At 54.9% G+C, this 25,534-nt stretch overlaps 7 protein-coding genes across 7 annotated transcripts; 4 read left to right on the forward strand and 3 right to left on the reverse strand.

Moving 5' to 3' along the window:
* Window positions 1–2,613: 2,613 nt before the first annotated feature.
* Window positions 2,614–5,664, forward strand: CABS01_05589 (IQ calmodulin-binding domain-containing family protein; the record flags this gene model as incomplete). The annotated part of the gene is made up of 1 exon (XM_060538957.1): window positions 2,614–5,664. The coding sequence occupies one exon, from the start codon at window positions 2,614–2,616 to the stop codon at window positions 5,662–5,664; it is 3,051 nt and encodes a 1,016-aa protein (XP_060405219.1).
* An 849-nt stretch (window positions 5,665–6,513) lies between these two features.
* CABS01_05590 (uncharacterized protein) lies at window positions 6,514–6,867 on the reverse strand (the record flags this gene model as incomplete). Its single annotated transcript, XM_060538958.1, has 1 exon — window positions 6,514–6,867. The coding sequence occupies one exon, from the start codon at window positions 6,865–6,867 to the stop codon at window positions 6,514–6,516; it is 354 nt and encodes a 117-aa protein (XP_060405220.1).
* A 192-nt stretch (window positions 6,868–7,059) lies between these two features.
* On the forward strand, window positions 7,060–10,639 carry CABS01_05591 (peptidase family M1; the record flags this gene model as incomplete). The annotated part of the gene is made up of 4 exons (XM_060538959.1): window positions 7,060–7,158; window positions 7,672–7,898; window positions 8,030–9,970; window positions 10,021–10,639. The coding sequence occupies 4 exons, from the start codon at window positions 7,060–7,062 to the stop codon at window positions 10,637–10,639; spliced, it is 2,886 nt and encodes a 961-aa protein (XP_060405221.1).
* Window positions 10,640–11,527: 888 nt separating this feature from the next.
* CABS01_05592 (JmjC domain-containing protein) lies at window positions 11,528–16,741 on the reverse strand (the record flags this gene model as incomplete). The annotated part of the gene is made up of 5 exons (XM_060538960.1): window positions 11,528–12,439; window positions 12,503–13,121; window positions 13,176–14,141; window positions 14,190–16,318; window positions 16,394–16,741. The coding sequence occupies 5 exons, from the start codon at window positions 16,739–16,741 to the stop codon at window positions 11,528–11,530; spliced, it is 4,974 nt and encodes a 1,657-aa protein (XP_060405222.1).
* Window positions 16,742–17,216: 475 nt separating this feature from the next.
* CABS01_05593 (uncharacterized protein) lies at window positions 17,217–17,720 on the forward strand (the record flags this gene model as incomplete). Its single annotated transcript, XM_060538961.1, has 1 exon — window positions 17,217–17,720. A coding segment is annotated over one exon (504 nt), but the record flags the coding sequence as incomplete, so codon positions are not given.
* A 2,073-nt stretch (window positions 17,721–19,793) lies between these two features.
* Window positions 19,794–21,827, reverse strand: CABS01_05594 (PAP2 superfamily protein; the record flags this gene model as incomplete). Its single annotated transcript, XM_060538962.1, has 4 exons — window positions 19,794–19,876; window positions 19,942–21,206; window positions 21,268–21,484; window positions 21,620–21,827. The coding sequence occupies 4 exons, from the start codon at window positions 21,825–21,827 to the stop codon at window positions 19,794–19,796; spliced, it is 1,773 nt and encodes a 590-aa protein (XP_060405224.1).
* A 2,209-nt stretch (window positions 21,828–24,036) lies between these two features.
* CABS01_05595 (short-chain dehydrogenase) lies at window positions 24,037–25,463 on the forward strand (the record flags this gene model as incomplete). Its single annotated transcript, XM_060538963.1, has 5 exons — window positions 24,037–24,351; window positions 24,507–24,684; window positions 24,895–24,981; window positions 25,113–25,205; window positions 25,315–25,463. 5 exons carry the CDS (start codon window positions 24,037–24,039, stop codon window positions 25,461–25,463), a joined length of 822 nt encoding a protein of 273 aa, XP_060405225.1.
* Window positions 25,464–25,534: the final 71 nt, after the last annotated feature.

The raw sequence follows: 25,534 nt of genomic DNA on the forward strand, positions 1-25,534 counted from the left end.
TTAGGTGACGTCAATTTCTTCACCCCGGTCTGGGCACTCTATCACGATTTGGCATTGATATCTGGCTAGTTGTGGGCTTGAAGAAATGTGATGGATCAATGGCCCTCGAATAGGAACTATAACCACTTGACGACAACGGGAATGCCATGTAGACTGTGATGTGCCAATTGCAACAGCATAGCAAGTCATTTACTTGAGATCCGAGTCCTTCACAAGTCAATAAAAAATGGCGTCCATTTGATCCTTCACTGGGAGGGCGAAGTATAGTATGAGGTTGAGCTTCTCAGAGGCCGTACGAGTTGCTTGAGGCTCGAGATCCAGCTACTCCGAGGAAGATGGACTCGAATAAATTACGTGGCGGTGGCTACTTATGCTGATTTCATGCTTTGAGCAAGTCGATTGATCTCTGGATAACTTCCTTGATCACAACAGGGTAGAAGAGGGCAAAAGACTGAGTAAGAAGCTCGTGTCGGAACATGAGGACGCGGTCAAGTACGCAGTCCTTGAACCTCAGACAATCTGGTAGCACGAGAATGTGGTTTATTGACTTGTGAATGCCGCTGCCTAGGATTATACGGTCTTCAATGGGTACTGAAACCCATGGGGACCCAAAACCCGTTCCCATGGGACCTAAATACCCAAACCCGTGGGGACCCAAAACACCCAAACCCGTGGGGACCCAAAATACCCATGAGAAACCAAGCCACGATAAACCGAACCAAACTTGAAGCGAACTAGCCGGGCAATCAGCCGGTCCATTTGACAAGTTGCTTCTCATACTGCTGCCTGTCTTATTGTTGTCGTCATGGTCATGGGAAGCTCTGTGTATTATATTAAGGTCTCCAAGGAGTACATGAAAGTAACCAGCGAAGATGATCAGTTACAGCGGTAGTGATGTGATCAGGTTTCCGCAACTTAGGCCAGTTGTTACGATAGAGCCGATGGGATGGAATGCCACATGGCACGTCTTTTGAAACGAGGTAGACAAACGGAAATGTTGGTCGAAGGTCGATCGCCGACTAGCCGTGTTAGTGCGCAGTCCAACAGCAAGCCCCGAGTCTAAGGCGTCACATCGTGTGTTCGGTCGGGTTACCAGAAGCACACAACCGCTGGGACATGAATCGCAAGCTAATCTGGAGGGTGCGAGCTACCACAACAGCGGGAGAGCGGAAGATGTTGGGGTGGCCGAGGGTAGGACATTATTCGTGAATACGGTCCGGGACGGCGCCACAACCGTTTGGAGTGTCTGTGGCGGCCGGTGGTGGCTTACTACGTAGGTTGTCGTCGGTGGTCCTCGGGGCCGGGCACATCCACGTGACTAGAGTCGCACCATGAGCATCTTGGCTGGAATATGACGCCAACGTCTTTCCTGATCCGGCATGGACCCGCGATCTTGCACCTGCAGTTCTCGCTTGCTTCGTTACGGGACATGTACCGTTTCGACCAGGAACGATAACAAGGCAGCCAGAGATGTACGATGGAAAGTACCCGGTCAAGCCAACAGACCAACGCAGAATAAATCACATGAGAGTGCGTTATCCGGACTGAATGTAAGACAGAGTATCATCGGCTCCGGGTCTTCCGTGTAGAGTTCGGATAAGTATCACCGTGGGGGGGGGGATGGGGGGCTGGAGTGTGGTGGGATCTAGGCTGGAAAGAGTCGGGAGCACGCTAGCTTCGCTAAAGATGGAAGGACGCTAGTGCATATCGGTGGATAGTGCACTGTTTGTCATACCTGCAGATCCTGAGCAATTGCGCCAATGGCCCCAAATGCTCGGTCAGCAGGGCAAAGCCGCAAGAGGAGGGCAGTAGAGGGTGAATTTCACAATTAGTGGCCAAGGTATGGGAAACTGGAAGCTTCCGTCATTCCATTCCCAGCAAGTCGGTCCACAGTCCACAGTCCACACGCACAACACAACACAAACACACAAGCCCAGCCATCCATTCGCACTTGTTACACCACTCGGCACGCACCAAGCACCACCACCACTCCTCACCATCCACCACCAACCTAACGCCAGCACCTCCCGCAGCCCGGCCGCCAGCCATGATTTCCTCGGGCTTTCCTTGACTTCCCCCCAAGGTTGCAATGCGAACTTCTTGACTTTCCAACTTCACATACCACTTCCTTCGTCCCTCATACGGCAGACGCCTTCTTCTGACCTTTTCGGTTCTGCCTTATACCCAGTCGTTTTTCGTTTCTCAGGACCAGAAAATTAAAGGACCAGCCCTCCCCTTGCAACACCTTTTTGTTGTTGTTGTTGTTATTCCCCCCTCCCAAAAATCGACAGCCGAAATCCATTCGCTTGCCTGCCTACTAGGCACCTTGGCTTAATCCCAGGCTTCAGCCCGATCCACCTTGTTTGGGCGACCCGACCGGTTCCCCCTCGACCACCAGCCGCGACTGCGACTACAACACGACACACAACCCCTGGTAACTCCTGTATCACTCGGAAACCTTCTCCGTCTTGAGAGCCTTCGACCTAACTACATCATCACCACCTTTGCCGCCCCTTTCGCTCGCCAAATATCGTCTTTCACTGCACCAACCATTGCGAATCCGCAACCGCTCGAACCTCCGAAACATCCAAGCTAGGAGGCACGCCATACAACATGCGTCGCCCCTCGGCAGACCTCACCGACCCTTCGCGCAATCTAGAAGAGTCTGTTGGCTCACCATCGTCAGCCATGGAGGGAGCCGACGTTGACCTATCCATGCCCCCGACCTCCGACGAGGAGATGGACGACACTGACGGCCGCATCTTCACCCCGCCTCCGCACATCGCCGCCCGCTTCTACCGGCCCTCCCAGACCCGTCGCAAGGACTCAGCAGCCTCTTCCCGCCGCAACTCCATCTCTTCTGCACATTCCCGCTGTTCCTCGACCCAGACCTTCACCCGCCATGGAGACTCTGACCAGAGCAAGCACATTGCACAGCACCTCCGGCGCACGTCCTTTCTCGAAGACCGAAAAGCACGCCTCGCCGACCGAGCTGCCCACGCCGAAAAGGTTCGTCTGAGAGCCGCCATGGCCAAGGCCAGCCACCGCGACACCTCCCTATCCGAAGAACGAGCCATTGCTGCCCAACAAGCCCGGGAGCGCAACCTAGCCGAGATCGTGGCTTCCTGTGCCGAGGAGGTCAAGAGGGCCAAGGCCGTTGCCGAGACCATGAAGGGCAAGAGAGAACAGGAACTGGTCAAGCTCCGCGTTCAGATGGAAGAACGTTTGGCCGAGGCCGAGCGGCGGAGAGAAGAGCTAAAGGGCCGTAATGCCACCAAGAGGGCGCGAGGCCAGAGTCTCATGTCGCGGAAGCCCGCCGAGGCCTCTTCGAATACCTCTGACGAGAAGCGTGCTCGGGTGTTGAGCGAGCCTGAAGCAGCCGAAAAACTGCAATGGTGGTGGAAGAGCCTCATGAGAAGAAAGGCTGTTGCTGAGTTCTCCGGGTTAGGCATCACCATTGACGGCGTGCGGGACACGTCTTTTGACCAAGTACTCGAGCTGTTGGCGCAAGAAGAGGTCCTCGTACAGACCGCCCGTATCCTCAGGATATGCGGCTTGCAGGAGGGCGAGACGGGGTCGGTCGAGGAGATGGCCGCCGTTCGCACATTTCTCAGCGCTTTCCTCATTCTGGGCCACCCCACGCAGGTTCTGAGTAACAAGGACGGCACGGGGGATAGGGAACAGGTTGGATTGTCACAGCCTCAACCAATGCCCCGTAATGACCTTGCTAATCCACAGCTGCAGGACCTCGTGACGAAAGCCCGAGATCTCCTAATTTCTTTCGAGAACATCATGTCGCGTCTGACCGCAGCCAACAATTATACCCCCCCGCCGACTCTACGTAGTGCACTGCCCGAGATTTATGCCACTTTCTACAATGCGTTCCTTGCATGGAAGTCTCGGGACTCAGAGTCTCTTGTTCAGCTGATGCTCTTGCAGTTTGTTGAGCTGGACATGATTTTGCAGACGGTCCAGGAAAGCACCGAAGACGCGGCCGCAGAGCAATACCGAGAGAGCATTAAGAGCAATCAAGTTCAGCTGATTGTGCGGATCAAGAAGCTTGCGGGCCAGGAAAAGGGCAAGAAGATGATTGGCGATGCCGTTCGCAAGGCTCGCAAGGCGCGAGCCGCAAAGAAGCCCACTGGCGATATGAAGCCTCGGGTCGCCGAAAACGTGCCCGGAGAGGCTTCCGCTACTGCCGAAAGCCTTGTGTCGCCGGATTCGCAGACCTTGACACCGCCGCCAACGCCGGCCAAGGGTCATACCAAACCACAGCCCATTGAGATCAAGCCTGGGTTCGGCGGCCTGTTGCCCGATAACAGGATTGTTGTCCACGAGCTTGCCATTAACCGAGAATACCGCATCCCTTCAAGCGAATACCGGGAACACCACGCTGCCGTCCAGATACCCCTATTTGCCGGAATGAGAGCAAGCATTGAGGAAGACAATATGGACGCTAGCTTTGCATATTTTGTCATCATGATGAAATATCTCAAGGACAATCTGCAGCGGCTCGTCAAGCCCGGTGCCTACATGCACACAACGATTAGTGAGATACTGGATGTCGAGGTGGCCGAGCGGCAGTTCCAGATGGGGAACTTCTCATATGAGAAGTTTTTTACTTCCATGGCAAACCTCTTGCCCAAGTTGTGCGCGCCATTCCGCGACGATGAGGCCAAGGATTTGGTAGAAAACAAACTTCAAAAAGGGAGCTTGGTTGATCGCGTGGAAGCATTGACAGAATTTGTCGATTTCATGTTGTGCGACTACGTCAACTACATGTTCTCCACTGCAGCTCCTCAGTTGATTGAGTCTGCAACAGGGTATGAGAGGAAGAGGTTCACTGGGGCGCTTGAGAGCGGTGCACACGATTTGAGCGCGGCCGAGACGGCCTGGCGTTCTGCACGCTCCAAGGTTCTGGCGGAGGCTCGAAAGAGAGACCCGGAGGGCATCAATCACCCCAAGAATCGGCCAACGGACGACAAAATATACGCACAGTTGCTCGTCGACAGTTTCACGCAGCCGGCTCCAATCGCCGTTGACAAAGTGCCCGAGATGTTGGGCTTGGACTACAAGCGCATGGTGCGGCTGTCCCTGGCCTCGCAGCGTATTGTCACCACCGGGGCCATTTTACTGCAATGCAAGAACCTCCTGAAGCGAGACGTCCGCACGCCGTGGAAGACGGAGGCAACACGGATCACAGCGGTGCTTGAGGCAGATCACGACAATGTCGAATCGACAGTACAGGGTGTCATGGCGGCACTCGAGGCTGGCAGGTCTATGCCAGCAGCGACCAAGACGCACCTGAAAGCCCTCGTTACCAAGGTGCTGAAGGCTAGCCAAGACTCGATGAAGAAGAGCATCGAGCCGACAGAACCCGTTCTGCGGCTTCTCCTGGCCAGGCTCAGGGGCCACATGAACGCCAGGTTGACTGCTGGATCAGCAAAGGAGAAGCTCAACGCGGCCACGACTGCGCATGAGAAGCTGGCGGGTCTTGGCCTGGCGGAGTTCGCGGTGCAGGTTCGGGAGATGCTGGACGAGATATCCAAGGTCGGAGCCGTCGACAGAGCGGCCCACGGATCGTGGTGGAACGAAGTCGCGGCCAAGGTGGCGGCGGAGGGAGGAGCAACGGGCGCTAGCGCCAGCGCCGGCAGTTCGGCATAAGGTTGCAAGGCATAAGGTTGCAAGACGAAGAGCACGTGTGTATGCATGGTACGATATACGAGTAGAGGAGGAGGCATTCTTGAGAACTTTTTTCTCTTGACGACGTAATGATGTACTTGTTCGGGATCGAATGGGGGCAGGCGTTACGGTGTGGGATTGGCTGCTTTCGAGGCCGTTTTTCATGGCATGGTTGGGACGCATTGGGTATCTTGTGAATTAGCGCGCTCAGAGTGTTGGGAGGGAATTTGTCTGGAGGCAAGGGAAGGGAAGCACTATAGGTAGGCATCGATCGCGTTTGACGATGTGTATACCAAGCGAGTATTAGAGGTTTTGGGATGCCATAGCGGGGGAGGACTTTATACATTGAGCGTTGCAGAGGAAGAGCAACAATGGTTCACATTACAGCTATATATCTTTTCGGTTCGTTCTTACTTCGCTTGAGACTGTGATATGTTATTAATTAACTGAACTTATGGAATTCCACTCATTCATACCTCAAAGCATACAGATATCTACCTACCCTATATGGGGGCAGTCGTACCGAGGTCATCTCGCTTGTCGTCGGCGTTGAGCAATTCAACTTTTTTTTTTTTTCCTTCGAGGGAACTTATGGTTGAGCACAAGCCACCACAGCCTCGTACCAGCAGCAGTTAGCCCCGTTTTCTGCCTAAACAGGCTAATTCCCGCGCCGAAGCGTCCGAGTTGACAGGCTGTGTGACCTCCTGAGTCTGTCCCGTCCTCGTACAGAGATTTATCTACAAAGTATTCCAACCAGCGTGAAGAAGGAATCGGTAGCGACGATGCACTGAGGCAATTGTCACCTGCCTCAACCTCATCACCAGCTCAGCTCTATAGTCCTTTCGTTTCTGCGTCCAGTCCGTCCTGGGCGGACCGATCAAACAGGATGAACCCGATCGGGCAGCTGGCCGGACGGACGTTTGGTCCTGCGGCGCGCGGTCTGGTCCGCGGCTGCTGTGTATCTGTACCACTACTGCCATCACTTCTTGTAACACCAACATCATCGTCCTCTTTTGGCTCATCGGCGCCGGCTTCTTTTTCTTCATCATGCTCGTACAGCATCGGCTTCAGACGCCACTTCTCGAATTCGTCTGTCTTCAAGGCAGCAGCTTCCACCACGCCTACGTCTAATGCTCTCTGGTCCTCGGCTTCCAATGTTGGACGGATTGCTCGCGATGCCTTCATTGCAAGGTAAGTTTGTCTGGTCTGCTTTCTTTTGGTTTCAAGGTTCCCCTCCGTTGAATGGCCGGCCACCTTTCTATCTGTTGGGACCTTTCTTTTTTTTTTCCAAAGTACCCTCATCTCGGATAACAAAGGCCTAGTAGACCTTGATTTACTCTGTGCTTTACCTTACTCTTTGGTAATGGAACAGCAACGATGGGAGAAACGGGTGTTCCTGGGCTGCCTGTACCGGAAGGTATTAGTGGCCTGCGCGCACCCGTGGACCAAGTCGAGCGTAGCGGCGCCTTGCTTGTGGTGGGCAGCATACTCCACGCTTACCTCACTCAATGAGTGGACAGGAGTGGACAGCCCCAGAACGCACGAGAGCTACCTACCAGCTTGACCCATGCAGGGACCTTTTGTGTGCCCCTCGTTGCCCCTCACCTCGGAGCATCACCATTGATCCACCCCGGAACTCTCTCCTTCACCTTGATCCAAACCCACAACCATACCACCAATCCGGATATCTCCCTCAGTACCTGAGAGTCTACTACCACGCGCCAGTTGTCCCATTTGCCGCTTGCCGCTTTGCCCATAATCCCAAGTAGGAAGGCACTCTCTTGTGGAGCTGGCACAGCTTCTACTCTGATCGTATCCATTACACTACTCTTCTTTTTTTTCTCCCGCCTCCCTCCTGCTACCACTACTACCACCTTACTCTTCTTTCCTCTTCCTCCGTCCTCCCATTTTCCTATTGTCCTCCTTGTCTTACTACTCCTCTTTGCAGCCTACCTTGAGCCACCCCAAGGGTACGAAACTGACATAAAGCTCGCCTCGCGGACAAATAGCTACCGCCGACCTTCTTCCTTCCCCGCACCCGCTTCCCACCGCAACTACTGCTCGACAATCACCACATCCGACAAGGCACTGTACGCCAGCAGAGTCGGCAACATGGCTGATCGCGAAGTTCTCCCCGAGTCCATTCGGCCCTCCCACTACGTCCTTTCCCTCCGTGACCTCAACTTCAAGGACTGGACTTACAAGGGAACCGTGACGTAAGGATACACCCCTACCCCTCACTCCGCCCGAGCTCCGAGCTTCAGCTTCAGCTTCAACTTCAGCACGAGCTGCAACCAGCACTCCAAAGACGTGCCCGAGATGCTAACCTCTTGCTTGCGCCCCACAGCATCGACGCCGAGGTTGTCAAGCCTACCAAGGAGATTGTCCTCAACGCCCTCGAGATCAAGCTGCTCAGCGCAAAGATCGCCGTCGGCCACACCAAGTCGACGCAATCATGGGAGTCCACCAACTTCAGCTATGGCGAGAAGCAGCAGCGCGCTACCGTCACCTTTGACGAGGAGATCCCCCAGGCGCAAAAGGCTGTTCTGACCATTGACTTTGAGGGCATCATCAACAACGAGATGGCCGGCTTCTACCGCAGCAAGTACAAGCCCGCCGCCGAGCCCGCCAAGTCTGTTCCCCGCGACGACGAGTGGCACTACATGTTCAGCACACAGTTCGAGTCTTGCGACGCCCGTCGGGCCTTCCCCTGTTTCGACGAGCCTAACCTCAAGGCCACCTTTGACTTTGAGATTGAGATCCCCGACGACCAGGTCGCCCTCAGCAACATGCCCGTCAAGGACACCAAGAAGACCAAGGAGGGCTGGCAGCTGGTTTCCTTCGAGACCAGCCCCAAGATGTCCACATACCTCCTCGCCTGGGCTGTTGGTGATTTTGAGTACGTTGAGGAGTTCACCGAGCGCCGCTACAACGGCAAGCAGCTGCCCGTTCGTGTCTACACCACCCGTGGCCTGAAGGAGCAGGGCCGTTATGCTCTGTGGCACGCGCCCCGCATCATCGACTTCTTCTCCGACATCTTTGGCATCGAGTACCCCCTGCCCAAGGCCGACCTGTTGGCCGTCCACGAGTTCACACACGGAGCCATGGAGAATTGGGGTCTCGTCACCTACCGCACTACCGCCGTCCTCTTCGACGAGAAGACGTCCGAGGCCAGGTACCGCAACCGTGTCGCTTACGTTGTCGCTCACGAGCTGGCTCACCAGTGGTTCGGCAACCTGGTCACCATGGACTGGTGGGATGAGCTGTGGTTGAACGAGGGTTTCGCCACCTGGGTTGGATGGCACGCGACAGACTACCTGCACCCCGAGTGGCAGGTTTGGTCTCAGTTTGTCAACGAGGGTATGGAGATGGCCTTCAAGCTTGATGGCATCAGAGCCAGTCATGCCATCCACGTGCCTGTCAAGGACGCCCTTGATGTCAACCAGATTTTCGACCACATCAGCTACCTCAAGGGTTGCTCGGCCATTCGCATGCTCGCCAACCACCTCGGTGTCGAGACCTTCCTCAAGGGTGTCTCCAACTACCTCAAGGCCCACCAGTACGGCAACGCCAAGACCAAGGCGTTGTGGGATGCTCTCACTGAGGCGTCCGGCAAGGATGTGAACAAGCTCATGGGCCCCTGGATTTCCAAGATTGGTCACCCCGTTCTGACCGTCGCCGAGGAGCCCGGTCAGATCTCTGTTAAGCAGTCTCGTTTCCTTTCCACTGGCGACGTCAAGCCCGAAGACGACGAGACCACCTGGTGGATTCCCCTTGAGATTGAGGGCAAGGTCGGCACCAAGGGTGTCACCTCCCTGTCTCTCGAGAAGAAGGAGGACACGATCCGTGATATCGACACGGACTTTTACAAGCTCAACTCTGGATCTTCCGGTTTCTACCGTGTCAACTACCCCCCTGAGCGTCTTCTGAAGCTCGGACAGCAGCTGGATCGCCTCACCACCGAGGACAAGATTGCCATCATCGGCTCCTCCGCCGACCTTGCCTTCTCTGGCTACGGCACCACCGCGGCTCTTCTGTCCTTCGTCCAAGGCTTCGCCAAGGAGGACAACTACCTCGTGTGGAGTCAGGTCCTTGACTCTATCGCACTTGTCAAGTCCATCTTCAGCGATGACGAGACGATCAAGAAGGGTCTGGAGACTTTCACGTTGAAGCTTATCAACGACGTCGTGGCCAAGATGGGCTGGGACTTCCCCGAGGGCGAGAGCTACCTTGACGGACTTCTCCGCAAGAGAGTCCTCCTGACTGCTGGTGTCAACGGCCATGCTGGGTAAATATTATCCACCATTGATGAGTCTATACAAGTACTAACAACCGTAGTGTCACCGAGGAGGCCACCAAGCGCTTCAACGCCTGGGTCGAGTCACCCGAGTCTAACCCCCTGCACCCCGCTCTCCGCACGCCCGTCTTCCGCGTCGCCATCAAGAACGACACGGCCCGTGCCGTCGAGGCCTTGAAGAAGGAGTGGTTCACCACCCCCGCCATCGACGGCAAGGAGATCTGCCTCTCCAACCTTGGTTTCGTCCGCGACGAGAACATCATCAAGAACAACCTGCTCCCCTTCCTCTTCAACAAGTCCCCGCCCGCCCCGGCTTCGGACTCCGTCCCGTCCGCCGACATGCACTCCCTCGGCTCCGCTCTCGCCGGCAACTCGGTCGCCCGCCAGATCCAGTGGGACTACGTCAAGAACAACTGGGAGGCCTGCCTCGCCAAGCTCGGCAACCCCATTGTCGTTGACCGCTTCATCCAGGTCTCCCTGGGCAAGTTCACCGACTTTGAGTCCGTCAAGGACATTGAGGCCTTCTTCGCCGACAAGGACACGAGCGCTTTCGCCCGTACCCTCGAGACCGTCAAGGACAAGGTCCGTGGTCGCGCCGCGTACCGCGAGCGTGACGCTGCTAAGCTGAAGGAGTGGCTCGTCGCCAACAAGTATGCGTGAATCGAAGGGGATGAATTGGCGACAACTGGAGGAGTACAGAAAGGGAATATTCCGTCCAAGTTGTAGTCAGCTAGCTACAGAATGCTAGCTTTTTGTGGAAAAGCGAAAAAATCCAATCATTATTTACGTTACTACGTCTGTGGTCTTCCTTCGTTTGTCTGTTGATGCAATCTGAAGTAATGCGATGTCAATCCCCCTGGCCCGAGGGCAGTTGAAATTGCAGTGAGAACCTCACAACCAACCACGATGGTCAATGACAACTTTTGTCTAGACCGCTTAATCACCTATGGATGTTTACGAATTGCAGCGAACTGAACGACCCGTCCAACGACCAGCGAAAATTCCAGAGCAATGGCCTCATCTTCAGACCCATCACCTTCGTTTTTCAACATCGGGAGCCGTACGAGGGGAGGGAGCATAACGTAACTTGGGCAACATCGCACGTTTCATTATTTATACATTCGAGACGCCCGGGGAAAGCAAGTCGCGCCTATAGCTAGCTAGCTAGGTAGCCTGCTTTCCTTGCGTCTTGGTCCTCGAAACCTAATGTACGCTTTTGCAAAGAGAAGCTCGGAAGACTATAAAAGAAGACACAAAAAACACAAAAAGCCCACCCGTCCATCATGAAACCGCTCTCCGAAGAGGAACTTCCATGAGAGGCCTGAGCTTAGCCCGATCAACACCCCCATTCAAACGCCGAAACCCGTGCAAAATCATGCATATCTTTTCATTCCATACACATCCCCCCCCCTCCCTTCCGTCTTTCTGGTTTGGTCGTTTTCAGTTCAACTGTGGCGGTATCGTACTGGAAGAGATTTGGTTTCTGGTTTTCGAATCGTAGACTAGTCAAACATGTACACGTGCCGTGCAGGCCAGGTAGGTGTCGCATCAGCCTTGGAACGCAGCGCGGCGGAGATTCTGCATCATCCTCTCGACGATGGCCGTTGAGTCCGTAGGCACATCGGGCAGAGGAACGTCGTCCTCAGGAGTTTGATGGGGCGGGGGTAACGATGGCTGCGCTTGCATTTGATGTTGTTGTTGCGGCGGTGGTGGCGGCTGCTGCTGATTCTGCTGTCGATAATGCTGTTGGTATTGCTGTGGCGGAGGATGCTGGTGGTACTGCTGATGATGTGGAGGCTGCCAATGTCCCGGCGGGGGCGCCCAGGCTTGGGGCTGCTGTGTCTGCTGCTGCTGCTGCGTCGGTCCCCAGTTTGAACCGTGACTCTGGTAGCCTGGCATGGCAGCTGTCTGTAGAGGAACCGGCGACGGTGCGGACTGATGGGAAGGTGCTGTAGGCGTCGGCGGATTCACGCGCGGGGTGAGGGCAAATTGGGCCAAGAGCTCTGCTGGGTTGAGATGCTCAGTCCGTGGTCGGCTCGCGGGAGGGAACGGCTGGGCTGATGGCGTATCGTAAGCCTGAGATTGAGACTGGGTAGACTGTCGGGGGAACGCCGTAGTCATCGATTGATTCGTAAAGGGCATTCGAGAGGTTGGAGCCGGCACTGGTGTGTGCGGTACCGACACGGGGGCTTGAGCTACGGGAGGCGCCGTCTCTGTCGTTGGGCCAGCTGATTTTGACGGTTGAGAAGCCGTTTGCGCGGTATAGCCATTGGTGGCTGCCGTCGGCGGTTCCTGGGTTGCATCCTTCCCGGGGCGAGCAGCCGGGGGTGGGTTCGTACCTTGCGCAGACGCTCCAGTTGTTTTCGAACTGGTCTTGGATGGAGTAGCAGCCGAAGGCATCTTGCCCATGGCTGCGAGATACTTGGCCGGGAGGGGAACCGGTGTCTGCTTCTCGGGGATCTATCATTGAGTCAGCTTGGGCTTGTTCTACTTGGGGAAATGTCATGTATTAGGTGGTCATACCTTATACTGCACCTTCGGCGCAGCGGGCTTTGCTGCAGGCTGAGATTTCGTCTGGGTAGACTGAGGCTGGCTAGCAGGAGACTGCTGAGAGACAGGCTGTTGCGAGGGTTGATATTGTGCTGGTTGAGTGTGTTGAGGCTGAGGATGCTGCTGTTGTGGCTGGTTTGCCCAACCTCCATACTGCGGCCGGATCGCCGGATGTAGCGGCGCCGACTGTGGCTGCTGCGGCTGCCAGCCCTGACTTTGGCCATGCGAGCTGGGTCGAGAGTTGCCTGATGCAGGAGAGGGAGATATCGATGAGTAAGATGGCGTCCTGGCGTGATTCTGAGGGACCTGCGGCGATGGTGAAGAATAAGGGGCCGCTGTTTTGACACCATACATTCCGATAGAACCTTGAGGCATGACATTCGTGAGTGTGTTGTGGTATGGACCGCCGTAAGCAGGTCCCTGCGGGCCCGTGTTCGGAGCGGGTGTCGGCGTGCCTCCCTGAATGGAGCCTTGCCGGTTTTTGAAGAAGGCTTCTGGAGACGTCCTCATGAGATGAGCTCGGAGGTTACCTTCATATCCGTTGGTGAATCCTCCCCATGGAGCATAGGGAGTTCGGTACGTCTTCGAGTCTCTATGGAGTGTGTGAGTATTATTAATCAAGTCCCTAGGGTTGGAAAAATCTGACCTGTTGTGGTGAACCTGGAAGAATGCATATTTCATAGCAACAGAAGGCGTTGGTGCGGCCGAGTATCTCCGATGGTTCTGTTGAGTTGAGCCTTGCGAAGTACTGTGTGGTAAAGGAGGTCTGGAGTTCTGCGACGGCGTCGACCACGTTTGTTGCGTGGACCGCGCGCTGACTACGGGTTGCGGTCCCGGGGTGCTGTACGGGCTCGACCGTTGCATCGAGTTCGGAGCCTCGTAGTAGCCCTGCCCAGCTGGAGCGGGACGAGGCATATATTGTTGATGTACGTCGGGAGCAAACTTCTGTTGAACAAACTGGGTACCCGGGATCGGGTATCGAGGATCAGCTCCGAAGTGGATCTGCTGTCCTCCGGGAGTCGGGGGCGCAGAAGCCTTGGGTGTGGACTTTTGCGTGGTGAAAGAACCGGTCCCAGCGTAGTTGGTTTCGACAGGTTTCCTGGGTTTGTATACGTATGGCTTCTCCGACTTGGGCCCATTCTGAACAGCGACTCCAGGCGTAAACACTGGCAATGGGGCTGGTTGTGGGGGAACAACCGACACCCTGCGATGCGACGTGCTTGCGGAAACAGGCTTGGGAGGCTTGGGAATGGTGTCAAGAAAGTTGCTCTTGGGATTGTGCAGCTGCTTGGCGGGATCATCAGAATACTGTGCCTTCGCCTCCGTCGACGTCTTGCCGAGATAGTGCCAGACTTGGCTGTCCTTCGACAGATCAACCTTGGTCTGGTTTGGATTAGTACACTCGTTGCATGGATGGAACTCTGCCCATGTGTAGCCTTCAACAAAGGGAGCATCTTTGCGGGGAATCTCATCAGCAGGGCGCTTCGCATTCAGTCGTTCCTTTGCCTTCTGCGATGATGGCATCGGGATAGCCTTGGAAGACGCCTTTGGAAGGTGGTAGTCAGATGGGTCGGGCAGTAGAAGCCACTTCCACTCAACCTCGAGACGGTCACTACAGCACGTCAGAATTTGTTGATCAAAGTTGTCGATAGAGACATACCCATTAGGAATGATATCAAGGAGGAACATCTGCTCATCGGCGCGATTCTCAACCACGACACCGGCAAAGATGTCGCCCTTGAAGTACTGCAGCTGGCAGATGTCGCCCTTGGTAAGTGCTGCTGCAGCCTCGCGAATCCGCACATCATCCTCCAAGGAGTCACCAGTATGTTTCCTATCACGCTTGGTACGATGGAAGCGACAGCTGAACTCGAACGCTTGCTCCTTGTACTCGGTTCCATCTTCGCCAAAGACCGGGACTTCGGCTTCTTCGACAAAGACACCCGCGGCAGCCGCGCATGTGGCGTGGTAGGCCCGAGCACATTTCTTCTGGGAGCACTGGAAGCAGGCACCCTTCTTGGACCGACAATAGAGACACTTGAGATCCAGGCGTTCCTTGTTGATGTTGGCAACATTCGCAATGACCTCCTTGTCGTCGACGGTATCGATGTATGTCTCGGGCAGGTATAGCGCGCACATCCGATGGGCCTTGCGGCCATCGTCTGTTGGCAGGACTTCTGCACCAGGGATATCGCTGGGGCAAAGGCAGCACGTCGGCTCTGCGCGCGTCTTGACCTTGAGACGAATCCGCTTGGTCTTTGCCCTGCCTTCTTTGTCCCCAGCAGCGCGCTTTCGTTTGCGAGCCGACTTGACAATGCCGTTACTACCAGGAGGAGACGGAAGGCCAGTAGCGTCGTCTTCATCCTCATCCTCGTCCTCTTCGTCTTCTTCGTCAGTTTCCTCGTACTCGGGAGTGGGTTCGCCACGGAGTTTTCGTTCGATATCGTATACGTCAACCCACACGCTATCTTGCGCCTGTGCGCACTCGCAACGTTTGGCGATCTTGCCCATGGGAAGCCAAGAGTCGAGCGCAAAGTTGACAGCCTCGGCGCAGTTGTAGCCCAAGTTGTATCCAGAGTGGTAACCGTAGGGATAGGTTACGACGAATTCACCCGGGTACGAAACGCACTTATTAACGGTGATATTGTAGTGCTGCTTGAGGTGCGATGGGGAAATCAAGAATCCCTTGTGACGGAGGAACTGGTCGCAAGCCTTGGCGTCCGTGGGCCAAATGTTCTTCATGGCAGCCTCGAAACGGCGGGCGTCAGCCTGTGAAATGCTGTACCATTGTTTAGGGGCGCCGAAGTGGAGATAGTTGATGCTGTAAAGATCGACGTCCTCCAAATGCCATGCGAAAGTGGCCTTCCACATGCCCAAGTAGAGGTAGGCCGTGTTAACGCCGGGAACCTTTGTCCCAAGAACGTCCAGCAGGTTGGGAAGCTTGTTCAAGTTCCACATTTCTGTCGATTCGTCGAAGAGAGTACCCATGAGATCTGCGCCGTACAACGGCGGGGCGTACGTGAGGGTTTTCCAGTATATCCTCTCGAGTTCCTCACAGCGCTCAGGGGTATAGTCAGAGACATCCATCTGATAGTCAAAGTCTTCAAACGCCTTTTCGTCAATCATGGCGGACCCTTCTCTCTTGCTGTACTTCCGACGGGCCGAAACAGTCTGGGTCTTTGGCTTTGCTTGTCTCGCGCCACCCATCCGACCCATTCTGCCAACGGTTGGTGGCTCATCTTCGTCAACATCCATTCCCGGGTCTTCTACAGAGTCGACGACTTCTTCTTTCTTGACCTTGACCTTGGGGTCCGCATCCGCAGCCGGCTTAGGGGAAACAGGCGTCATCGGTCGCTTCTCTTCCTCTTGTTCTTCTTCGGCATCGTCCTCATCATCCTGGTTCTTGCCCTTGGCCTTACCCCGGCGCGGTCGACCTCGGCCCCGCTTTCTAGACCCGGCCGACGTTGATTTCGCTTCTGTACGAGGTTTGGGGGCGGATCGGGGTTTCGGCTTTTCGACGTTGGCTCGGCGCTCGCCTCGCCGCGCTGGGGGCTGATGTTCGCTCTGGTCGCAAAGTTGTCGCCACTGCGGGAGGTTGTAGGATCTTTGATGAAGAATATTGACTTGGCGATAGGTTCCATTCGATCCCATAATGTCTTGTTTAATTGGTTCTCTGACTCGGATCTGCTTCACCAGGTCGTCGAGTCGGGGGAGGTTTTCTTTCCACTCGGGAGGAGGGATAATCTTGACGATGCCGGACTTCATTCCATAATGATCGACTTTGGTCATCTACAGTCACAGTCACAGTCAGCCGATGAAAAGACACGGCGACAAAGGGCACGAAAGGGAGAGGCATGGGCGTACGAATAGCTTGAAGTCCTTGAACTGATGCATCGTGGGCCTGAAGACAGGGACAGTCCCGGACCAGTGGTCGGGAAGGACTTCGCCAATGTCGTCCTCGGGCGGCGGCGCCTCATCTTGGGTCGCAGGAGCAGCAGATGGGTCAACGGCATCGTCGTCGAGGTCGCTGAGCTCAGAGTCGCTGGCTTCCGACTTGGGCGCATTGTTGCTGTCGGGGGGTGAGTGGAGGAAGGCGGGCTTTGCACATTCAATCTGGCCAAGGGTCGGCTCCTCGTCGTGGTCACCAGTCGTGGATTGCGCCGGCACAGGTGCAGGCTCCGAGACTGGAGCGCTGACAGCGTCGGTCGACATCGTGGAGGGGACTACATGCGACCGTCGATGCGCTGGAATTTTTCTGCCTCGCACGTCGTCAAGAATGGTCGTGTTGGGAGAGTGGGCAGGCTTGGTGTTCTCAAGTCGCCGAAAATATGAGGTGCAGACGTCTGGTTGAGTGCGGAGAACAGATTCGTTCGGTTCTTTTGGTTATCAGATCCTGCGGGGGGTTGGCCACTGTAGAGTATTCGTAGAGGGAGCGGCAGGACTGAGGAAACTGCGTCTGGCTGGGCTGGCTCGCTAAATGGGCCGATTTTTGGCGAATCTGGGCCGATGAACCAGGGCTGGCGCAAGCAGGGCGGAAGTTGCACCTCCCCAGGTTGACGGTTACTGTTAGGTAAGGAAGGGAAGGCAGGTACGGTCGGCAGTCGTGCACCGCACCTGACAAAATAAATCAGCCTACTCAAGACGAGGGCTTTTACATTAAGGCCAGAAATAAGGTATTCGTCGGCTGATAAAAATCTTCAAGGTATTGAGGGTACTCAAAAGGGTCGTGGCCTCTGCTCCTTTTGCCTTTTTTTCTTTCGTTGCAAAGAGCCAAAAACCAGAGGTGTCGGGTCGAGAAAGAGCTGTACCATCGGGCAGATGCGGCTGCGGCTGTGGTTGCTGTTACTTGCGCTTGCTGCTTGCTGTGGGGGAGAGAACGGGTGGTTCAGGTACGGAAAGTGCGCGGGCACCTCACCTTCCAATTCTCAGCATCCGACGGGGCAGGCAGGTGGGCAGTGTTGGCGACCCCCTTCCCTCTTTTGCCTTCGTGCCTTCCAAGTTCCGTCTCTTCCCCTTGACTTCCAGTTCTTCGCTTCCAAGGTCCACACTGATTAGATCTGCGCTAGTCCCGACTGGGGAGTTTCCCCTGTGCCTTAGGCACGCGAGGCAAATGCAGAATCCGGCACCGGAGTGCAGGGAAATGACGTCGCCACGTGAGGGCAAGTCGAATTCGCAACCACAGCGAAATTGATCTAGCCTACGCATTTGATTGCGAGTTATGCGCGCAACTCGGCTCAGAAATACCATCACATGGGCGAATCATCAGCTATAAATGCACTGTCAGGTTCAATACCTCGATGGCTTCATCCAAAAATGCGCAACTCACTAAAGCATCCAATGGTCTCAGATCCTGTGGAGCCGGGTTGCTTTGTAGTCAAAGCTGTCGCCCTTTTGTGTCTAGGCGTGAATTGCTTCTTCTCCCTGACATTTACCGTTATAAATGCTACAAATCCAATCCGCACAGAAGGTTGTGGGTCCCTGCCATTGACTGGTCTTTGGTGTTTGGAGATGCCGTCGCTTCCGGCAGGCCGTAACAGCGGACGGCGTCAAGGAAACATCGCGCCAGGAACGGAATTGTGAATCGTTTCCCCTACTGGAAAGCTTCGACCAATGGAGAGAAGCATCAAGATCTGATAATCTCGCATGGCACTTGGAAGCTCCAAAGTCTCCGGGGGGTGGTGTGACCCATCCAGCCCTACCGGTCGAGAGCATCCGCCGGCCGGCAGCGGATCGTCCGATGATCCAATCTACCGAGTACCCTGGCCTGGCTGCTCGGCGGAGCGAGCAACCTGAGGTGAGGTAGGGGAGAGGGGCTGCCAGGAGGAAAGCTGGCTCCCGTACGCATCACTGCCTGCGATAGCTTGACTTTTACCGAAAGCTCCCCAGTGAGCTTGTTCAGTCGAAGGTCTGCCCATGTTGACAGTGGCATCGAGTCTCGTCGGGGATGATTATCGTGACCAAGTTCCCACGTATCTGTTCCTATGAGCATTATTGTGTGAACCCCTTATCGGACCGCGCCCGCCTACCTAAGGTAGAGTCCAGCATCATCAGTCGACTCCGCACTCTCCACGGTGCGTGAGGGGCGAGGAAGCTGGAGCCGCGAAGATCAGAGTTGCAGAACCCCCCACATACGTCCCCAACCATGGAGGATGGGGTTGACTTGACTCCGAGGGGGGGCGTGGATTTGGGCCTCCTCGAACGTGGTCTTTGATCGTACACCTGCTCCGCTACAACGAGACGCCGACGAGATGTATCCATGGTGGCTAGATTTCCTGTGATATTCGTCAACATTGTTTTCTCGTGATGGAAGTCATCTCTTGCCTTGAGATTCCAGACTTCAAGCACCACTCGTGAATGCTGGCGCTGGATCTGCCCCATTACTTTCGAATGACCCTTTTTGGCCCCTTCATCAATTGCTCATCATGAGCCATCAAGGTTCTCATCAGCAACATAAATTTGACCAGATATCACTAAGGATGATGGCGGCCCCAGCTACAAAGGGTCTCCCACCCAGTCGAATGTTGAGAGTGACAGAGTTGAATTTGGTTCGGCAAGAAAAGTGAGGGGATATTGTATGCGAAGCACGTCTGAGGAAGACAATGCACTAAGTACCCGTACCTAGGCAAGTATGTCGGCGTGGCTGTCGTGGGTCTCAACCTGTGCCTATCAACCCCCAAAGGCATCACACCTTCCCATCACCTTGCCTGAGATGAGGTGAGGTGCCATCATCTTAGACAATCTTCAGTGACACTAGAGCCGTGACTGGCCCATAACAACGTGTACGTCTCACAGCAGAGGCATGGACAGTAGACAGTCCTCAACTGATGTAGCGCGCCAACAAAGCTTCTCTCATTCACCTCTGATGTCTACCTCGGCAAACAAATCACACAATAGTACCACCTAGAATCAGATAAACTCTTCTGTCCGCCTTTTGACGCCAATAAATTCATAGCCCTTTTCATTACGTGATGAAGGAAAATGGCGTGTCTGATATACCGTCATAAAAGTAAATAAAAAACCCCGCCACTGGCTAAATGCAATTGCCAGAAGAATGTACAATATGATCGTGCTTCGTGAAAAAAAGGTTCTATGCGTCTCGTTCTCTCCCCAAACCCCTCGATCCTCCCTTCGGCAGGTCTCCTGTGCAACGTTGCCGATACGCCATGCGAGAAGTTAAGAACTTTATAGAAGAGATATATGTGAATAGAGGGTACCCCTCTTAGCGGTCGTGAAGAATGTATACCATCCAAAATCTGGGATTGGTTTACGCGGTGCGGAGATGGTTCGATCCAAGGCCGATCAACTCGAACATGATTGGGATGAGGCCGACGCCCAGCCAAGCAATACCTGTCGGCATCTGTCAGCAAATGTGGAGCAAGGTCGGATCATGCGGAAGAGGGATGGCGCTTTACCTGTATAAACAACCAGCTTGGTCACCACCTCAACATCGTAACGCACTCGTGGGCGGATGAGTCGAAGAAACATTTCCTTCTCACTCATCTCATCCTGTTGGCCGACCCTCAGCTCCACCTCTCCCTTCTCCTCGCTCGGGCTCGCCAGCACGCTCCCCGTACCCATCATGCGCTCAAAGTCGTTAAGCGAATTGCCGTGGTGGCCTTGAACACCAGACGTTGCTCCCTTCCCTTCCCAGTCGCTGCTCTTCTCTCGAAGCTCGTGCATACTGCCCTTGCTCTTGATGCTGCCATTGCTTCCGATGCTCTCCCGACGTCGTCGCTCGCGGTATGCAAGTGTCTCATACGCATCAGCAGCACTCTGTGGTCCGATCGAAACTGAGCGACCACGCGTTGTCGGGTGACGAATGGACTGGACTACACGGGGCAAGTCCCTGACGTTGGGAATAAGCGTATCCATCCTCGAGCCCGGGTCAATAGACTTATACATGGACGCTGGTGTAAAGAAACGTCTGGGAAGATTCCACTCGACCTTCTCCAGGAGACGGAAAAGGTGAGGCAGAACTCTGAGCATGGTAGGTTTCATGACCTCTCGCCACAACAGGATGACAACTACGCCGAATACAACCCGGGCTAGTACAATGTGCCAGCCCAACGCATTGAGATCAATGGACTCAACAGTATGGGCAGAACCTCCGAACGAATCGATTGAAGTCCGCCCATACATCCATGTTCCGATCTCCAGGCCAATCACGACTCCAGCAAAGGCTACACTGTCGTCGAAACAAGGGCAGTCGTCCGCCGGCTCGGGGTGTATCCTCACGAGAACAATGACGACGAGAGCAGCGATAACGGGCGCCCACCATGAGCTGCTATGCATGTAGGCGTCCAGCGGCGGGCCGTAGTGGAACTCGACAAGAGAGATTGCAGCACCCAAGACCGAGCCCACGATTACGTCGATGAAGCCGTGCATACCACAGTACAGCCGACCGAGAATGATAGAAATGGCATAAAAGTACGACAAGCCCTCGAGGACGGTCTTGGTTGTCTCTGGCATGGCGTTCTCAGGACTCCTGAGAAGCAATACTGCGTACACGGCCACTGACACGGCGTTGGCGCTATGGGTCGAAGGGAAGCCATATTCCAACGCAGCAGATCCGGACATGGTGATTCGATGCAGTGGCGGGGACAGCGGTCTGGGTAGAGAGAAGAAGTCCTTGATAAAGCCGGTGAAGAAGACACCCTCGGCCAGGATGTGGATAACACTGTGAGATAGCAGCTTGTTAGATATTTTCTATAAAACTGTGCGCGGCGAATCATGCTTACCCTTTACCAAAGGAGGCGTACCCGCACCAGAAGAGCATGGGTAGACCGATCATGAAGAATGTATGAGTGCCGAGGTTGGCCGTGATCGCAAAGTAACTATCGAGCCACGGGGTGCGCATCGTTTCCTGCAGATAGGCCAGGTAAGGTGTCTCCCATCGGATCAGTGGCAGCAGCGACTGCCGCAGTCGATATCGCCATGGCGGCAGCGCTCTCTTGTCTGTGAACAGGCATGGTCAGCTCAAGGCTTGGAGGCTTGCGTACGGGCAAGGTATATGGGGCACTTGTCGATGCGCCAGGCTCAAGACAAGAGCGACAGCGCAAAAGGCAGTGCCGGGAGAGTGTAGCAGCGTACAATGATCGAGACTTCTCAAGCCCGCATCAGGGGCGTCGCTGGGGCTCTTGACTACGATCAGAGGCGGGGCGGGGGCCTCGGCGACAGCAGCTGGGTCGGCAAGCTTTAGATTCGCAAGGGTAGCGTCCGGCTGGGGATTCGGCGCAGATGCGGCGCCATTGGTATGGCTAGTCATCGAGCGGTGTCTGAGGTCGTAGTCGTGAGGCATACGGCCATTCGTTTTCTCGTAGTGTGATTTGATTCTCTTCGAGTTGTGTTCGGTCTGCGTGGTGCGTATTCGCGGGTAAAGTCGCAGGTTCGGAGGGGGTGAGGGAAGTGTTCGGTGTAAGGCGTTTAAGGTGGAGGGGAAGCAGATGCGGATGCAATTGCTCGAAGGGTTGGCCAGCGACTGGGCATCTGAGGGCGGTTAATTCGCAAGAAGGCCGAGGAGCGAACGATGCGCTTGCTGGGAGAGAGGAGGGATCGCCAACGACTAGAAGATTGTGAGTATGTCGCAGGGATCGAGATTTGGCGTCAAAGGTTGTGGGAGGGAAACGATGGGAGTGCAGGGGAAATTTGCAGGTGCAGCAAATGGATGGTAGTGGGATTGCGATGTTGCGTTCGCGCCACAAACGGGCGTGGGAACCTGTAACTGGAACTCGAACTGGAACCTGCTGTAGTGGTGTTGTGCTGGGCAAGGTACATTTACTTGGCTTACCTTGTGGTACTTCTCGGACGATGTACCTTTCTCTTGAGGGGTTAGGTACTCTTGGACGCCGGATGAGGCACTCGAGGCAACCTAAAGTGTATTCTTCAATACTTGACTAGTACCTTGTGAGCCAACAAGAAATAAGCAGAGAGGTCCTCTTGAACGGCACAACGGGTAGAGTGAAGAAAGAAGGAAGGAAAAAAGAGACAATGAAATCTGGCACGGAAGGGTCCCGCGCTAAGGTAGCGCTACGTTGTGTCAGGCGTTACGAACACCTCATGGAAAGATGGAAGCATCTCAGATGGATCGGTACCTGACAGCAGTACACAGTACAGTGACAGACAAAAGACACCAGTGACCACCCGCCATCCCTAGGTAGGTAGCACCTTGGACTTGCACCCAAGACTGCTCGCCCTTGTAATCGACAACGGCGGGGGCGCTCGCCTTAGCTCTCCCCAGCTTCCAAGTAGGTAAAGGTACCTTGGCCTTTCACTTTCACAGGCTTCGGGTACTTATGGAATGTACCTTACTTACCATGTGGACGTCGAGATTCCCCGTTCCCCGACCTTGTACCACCAGCACTTACCTTGCATGGATCGCACAAGTAAGTACCTCTAGTACGATGTCAGTATTGCACTCGTCCTCCAAAAGATATCCCAGCATCCAACGCGGCATACAATACCTCACAAAGGCTTCGAGAGAATCCACAGACAAAAGGGCACGAGATCATGGACCTCGACTCGGTCTTTCTCTTCTTCTCTTCATGCACCAGAAGGAGTGGAGTCCACTGGTGGCACATCGTCAACGGACGGACATCTGTCTCACCATCAAAGAGCTTGAATATGAGATGACGAAGAAATGTATGAACAGAGCAAATGGGGCGGGAGCGAGCAAAGTAACCACCAAGCCTCGGGATCAGATTCTCCCTCCCCCCCCCCCCCCCCTCCTTCCAAGCAATACCATCCAGCAGCCAAAGTGTCAGACAAAAAAGGGCCACCAGGACCATCCCGAATAATGCCATTGTTACGCGCACACAGACACCAACGGCCGCCCAAGCTAACCTCTCCTCAAACAAGCATCTCCCCAGAATCAACAGCTTTCGCTCTCGTCTCATCCTGTCTTGGTCTAATCCTCTATGCGCTAAGTATCGTCTTTCGCCAGAAGGGGGGGATTTCAGATGCCCAAGACCATTCCGCATTTGCATTGAACGAGTCCGAGGGCCCTTTCTTTCTGCCTTTCGAGAACACGACACTCTGACCTCACTGGCCTTTGCTTGTCGTCACTCTCGTCGTTCTCCTCTCATCACTACCAAGAGACTGTACTGTAAGTGCCCTCTGGTGCCTCAGGTTGCCTTGAGTACCTACCTAGCCGAGCAGTGTACGATAAGGTAGGCGGGCGGGGGCGGGCAATTGGGTACCTCTTCCAGAAAGGTTACACGGAGAATGCCATGCAGAATACAACGACACCCCCACCAGAATTATACTGCACAATAGACTCAGGCATCTAGTATCCTAGACATTCTATGTCCACAAGTCCAAAGCTTCGTAGCTCCAGAGCTCCCTTTCTACACACCTCCTTCACCTCACCCAACCAATAAGCTGAAGCACTCGATCCTCGTTGACGAGCACCATTGTACTCAAACTCCCGTCACGCCGGAAAAAACTACTCTCATCAGCAAACACGGGTTCGACAACAGCTGCCTTACTTCAGGACAATCAACTCCATCAAGATGTCCGGCGCCCTTCTTCCCCTCCGAGCCCGGCACTGCCTCATCACCGGCGCCTACGGAGGCATCGGCGCCGCAATTGCCTCCCGCTTCGCCGCCGAGGGCGCCCTGGTGACCCTCCTCGGCCGCAAGGAAGACAAGCTACGCGACCTCTGCGCTCAGCTCCCGCCCTTCCGGGATCACCGCCTCGCCCCTCTTACCTCCTCTGCCTCTGCCTCCGCCTCATCGTCGCCCTCAGAGGCTAAACCAGCCCATTCTTACGCCGTCATGGACGTCTCCGCTGACGCTCGTGATGAGGCTGTCCTCGATGATATCTGGGTTTGTCTTTTCTCCCACCCATCTTCCACACCTCCACCTAACATCAATAACACATCAAAAATACTACATTGAGAGAAATGAGGCTACCTAGCTATCGCACCATGAACAAGTAGACACATTGACTAACAGGGACTTCCCCGTTCCCCTTCTTCAAGAAACGTACGGGCCAGATAGACGTCCTTGTCAACGCCGCGGGTATTGCGCAATTCCAGCTGTTGCAAAACACCTCCCCACAGGCCGCAAGAGAGCTCATCGACACAAACCTCATGGGCACAATCTTCATGTCTAGGTACATGGCCCAACGCATGAAGCGCAGACGCGCAGACAGGGATGGTAAGTCATGGCACATCGCTACAACCATGCATATTCACTTTTCCCACACAACCCGTTGTTGCCACACACGCGATCGATCCGATCGCAACAACCACCTGCACCGCACAGATGCGCCAGCCTCATGCCAACAGTGTGCTGCAAACACACACATCACATACACGCACGCACTGCATCGACAGCCCCGCTAACCACGCGATCCACTCTCTCAAGCCTGCATTATCAACGTTGCTAGCTTGCTGGCCGAAAAAGGCAGCCCTGGCACCAGTGTCTACGCTGCATCAAAGGCCGGTATCATTGGTAGGTTCTTCTCTTTTTGGTCTCTGCTTCGTCTCTCATACATCGCGGGGTCGCCGTGGCTGTATCCTTTCTAGCCCATCCCCCCCGATTTAGTGAAGCAAGTCTAACACCTCCGTTCCGCTCTTCTGAAGGCCTCACCCACGCCCTGTCCGTCGAGCTAGGGCCATTGCGCATCAGGACCAACGCCATCGTTCCTGGCTACATAGAAACAAACATGCTTGCCGGTAAGAGACCCTCCGTTCATCTCCCACTTGCAGGGCCGACCTCAGAGGACCCCATACACCAAATATCCTTGGTTAGGTAGGCCAACAGCTAATATACAAATTATCACAGCAATGTCGAGGGAACCTCTTGAGAAGAGGATACCGCTGGGTCGCTTGGGGCGGCCTGACGAGGTCGCCGACGCTGCCGTCTTTCTTGCTCAAAACGCCTACGCCAATAACTGCATCCTGAACTTAGATGGCGGGCTCAGTGCTGTCTGAGCTGGCGTGCAGCTCCCATTTTTACGTGGAAGGGACACCCTTAGCTTGGAAGAAAGTGGACCCAAGCACAA

Source organism: Colletotrichum abscissum (assembly GCF_030869225.1).
Source record: "Colletotrichum abscissum strain IMI 504890 chromosome Unknown Scaffold_11.1, whole genome shotgun sequence".
NCBI lineage: Eukaryota > Fungi > Ascomycota > Sordariomycetes > Glomerellales > Glomerellaceae > Colletotrichum > Colletotrichum abscissum.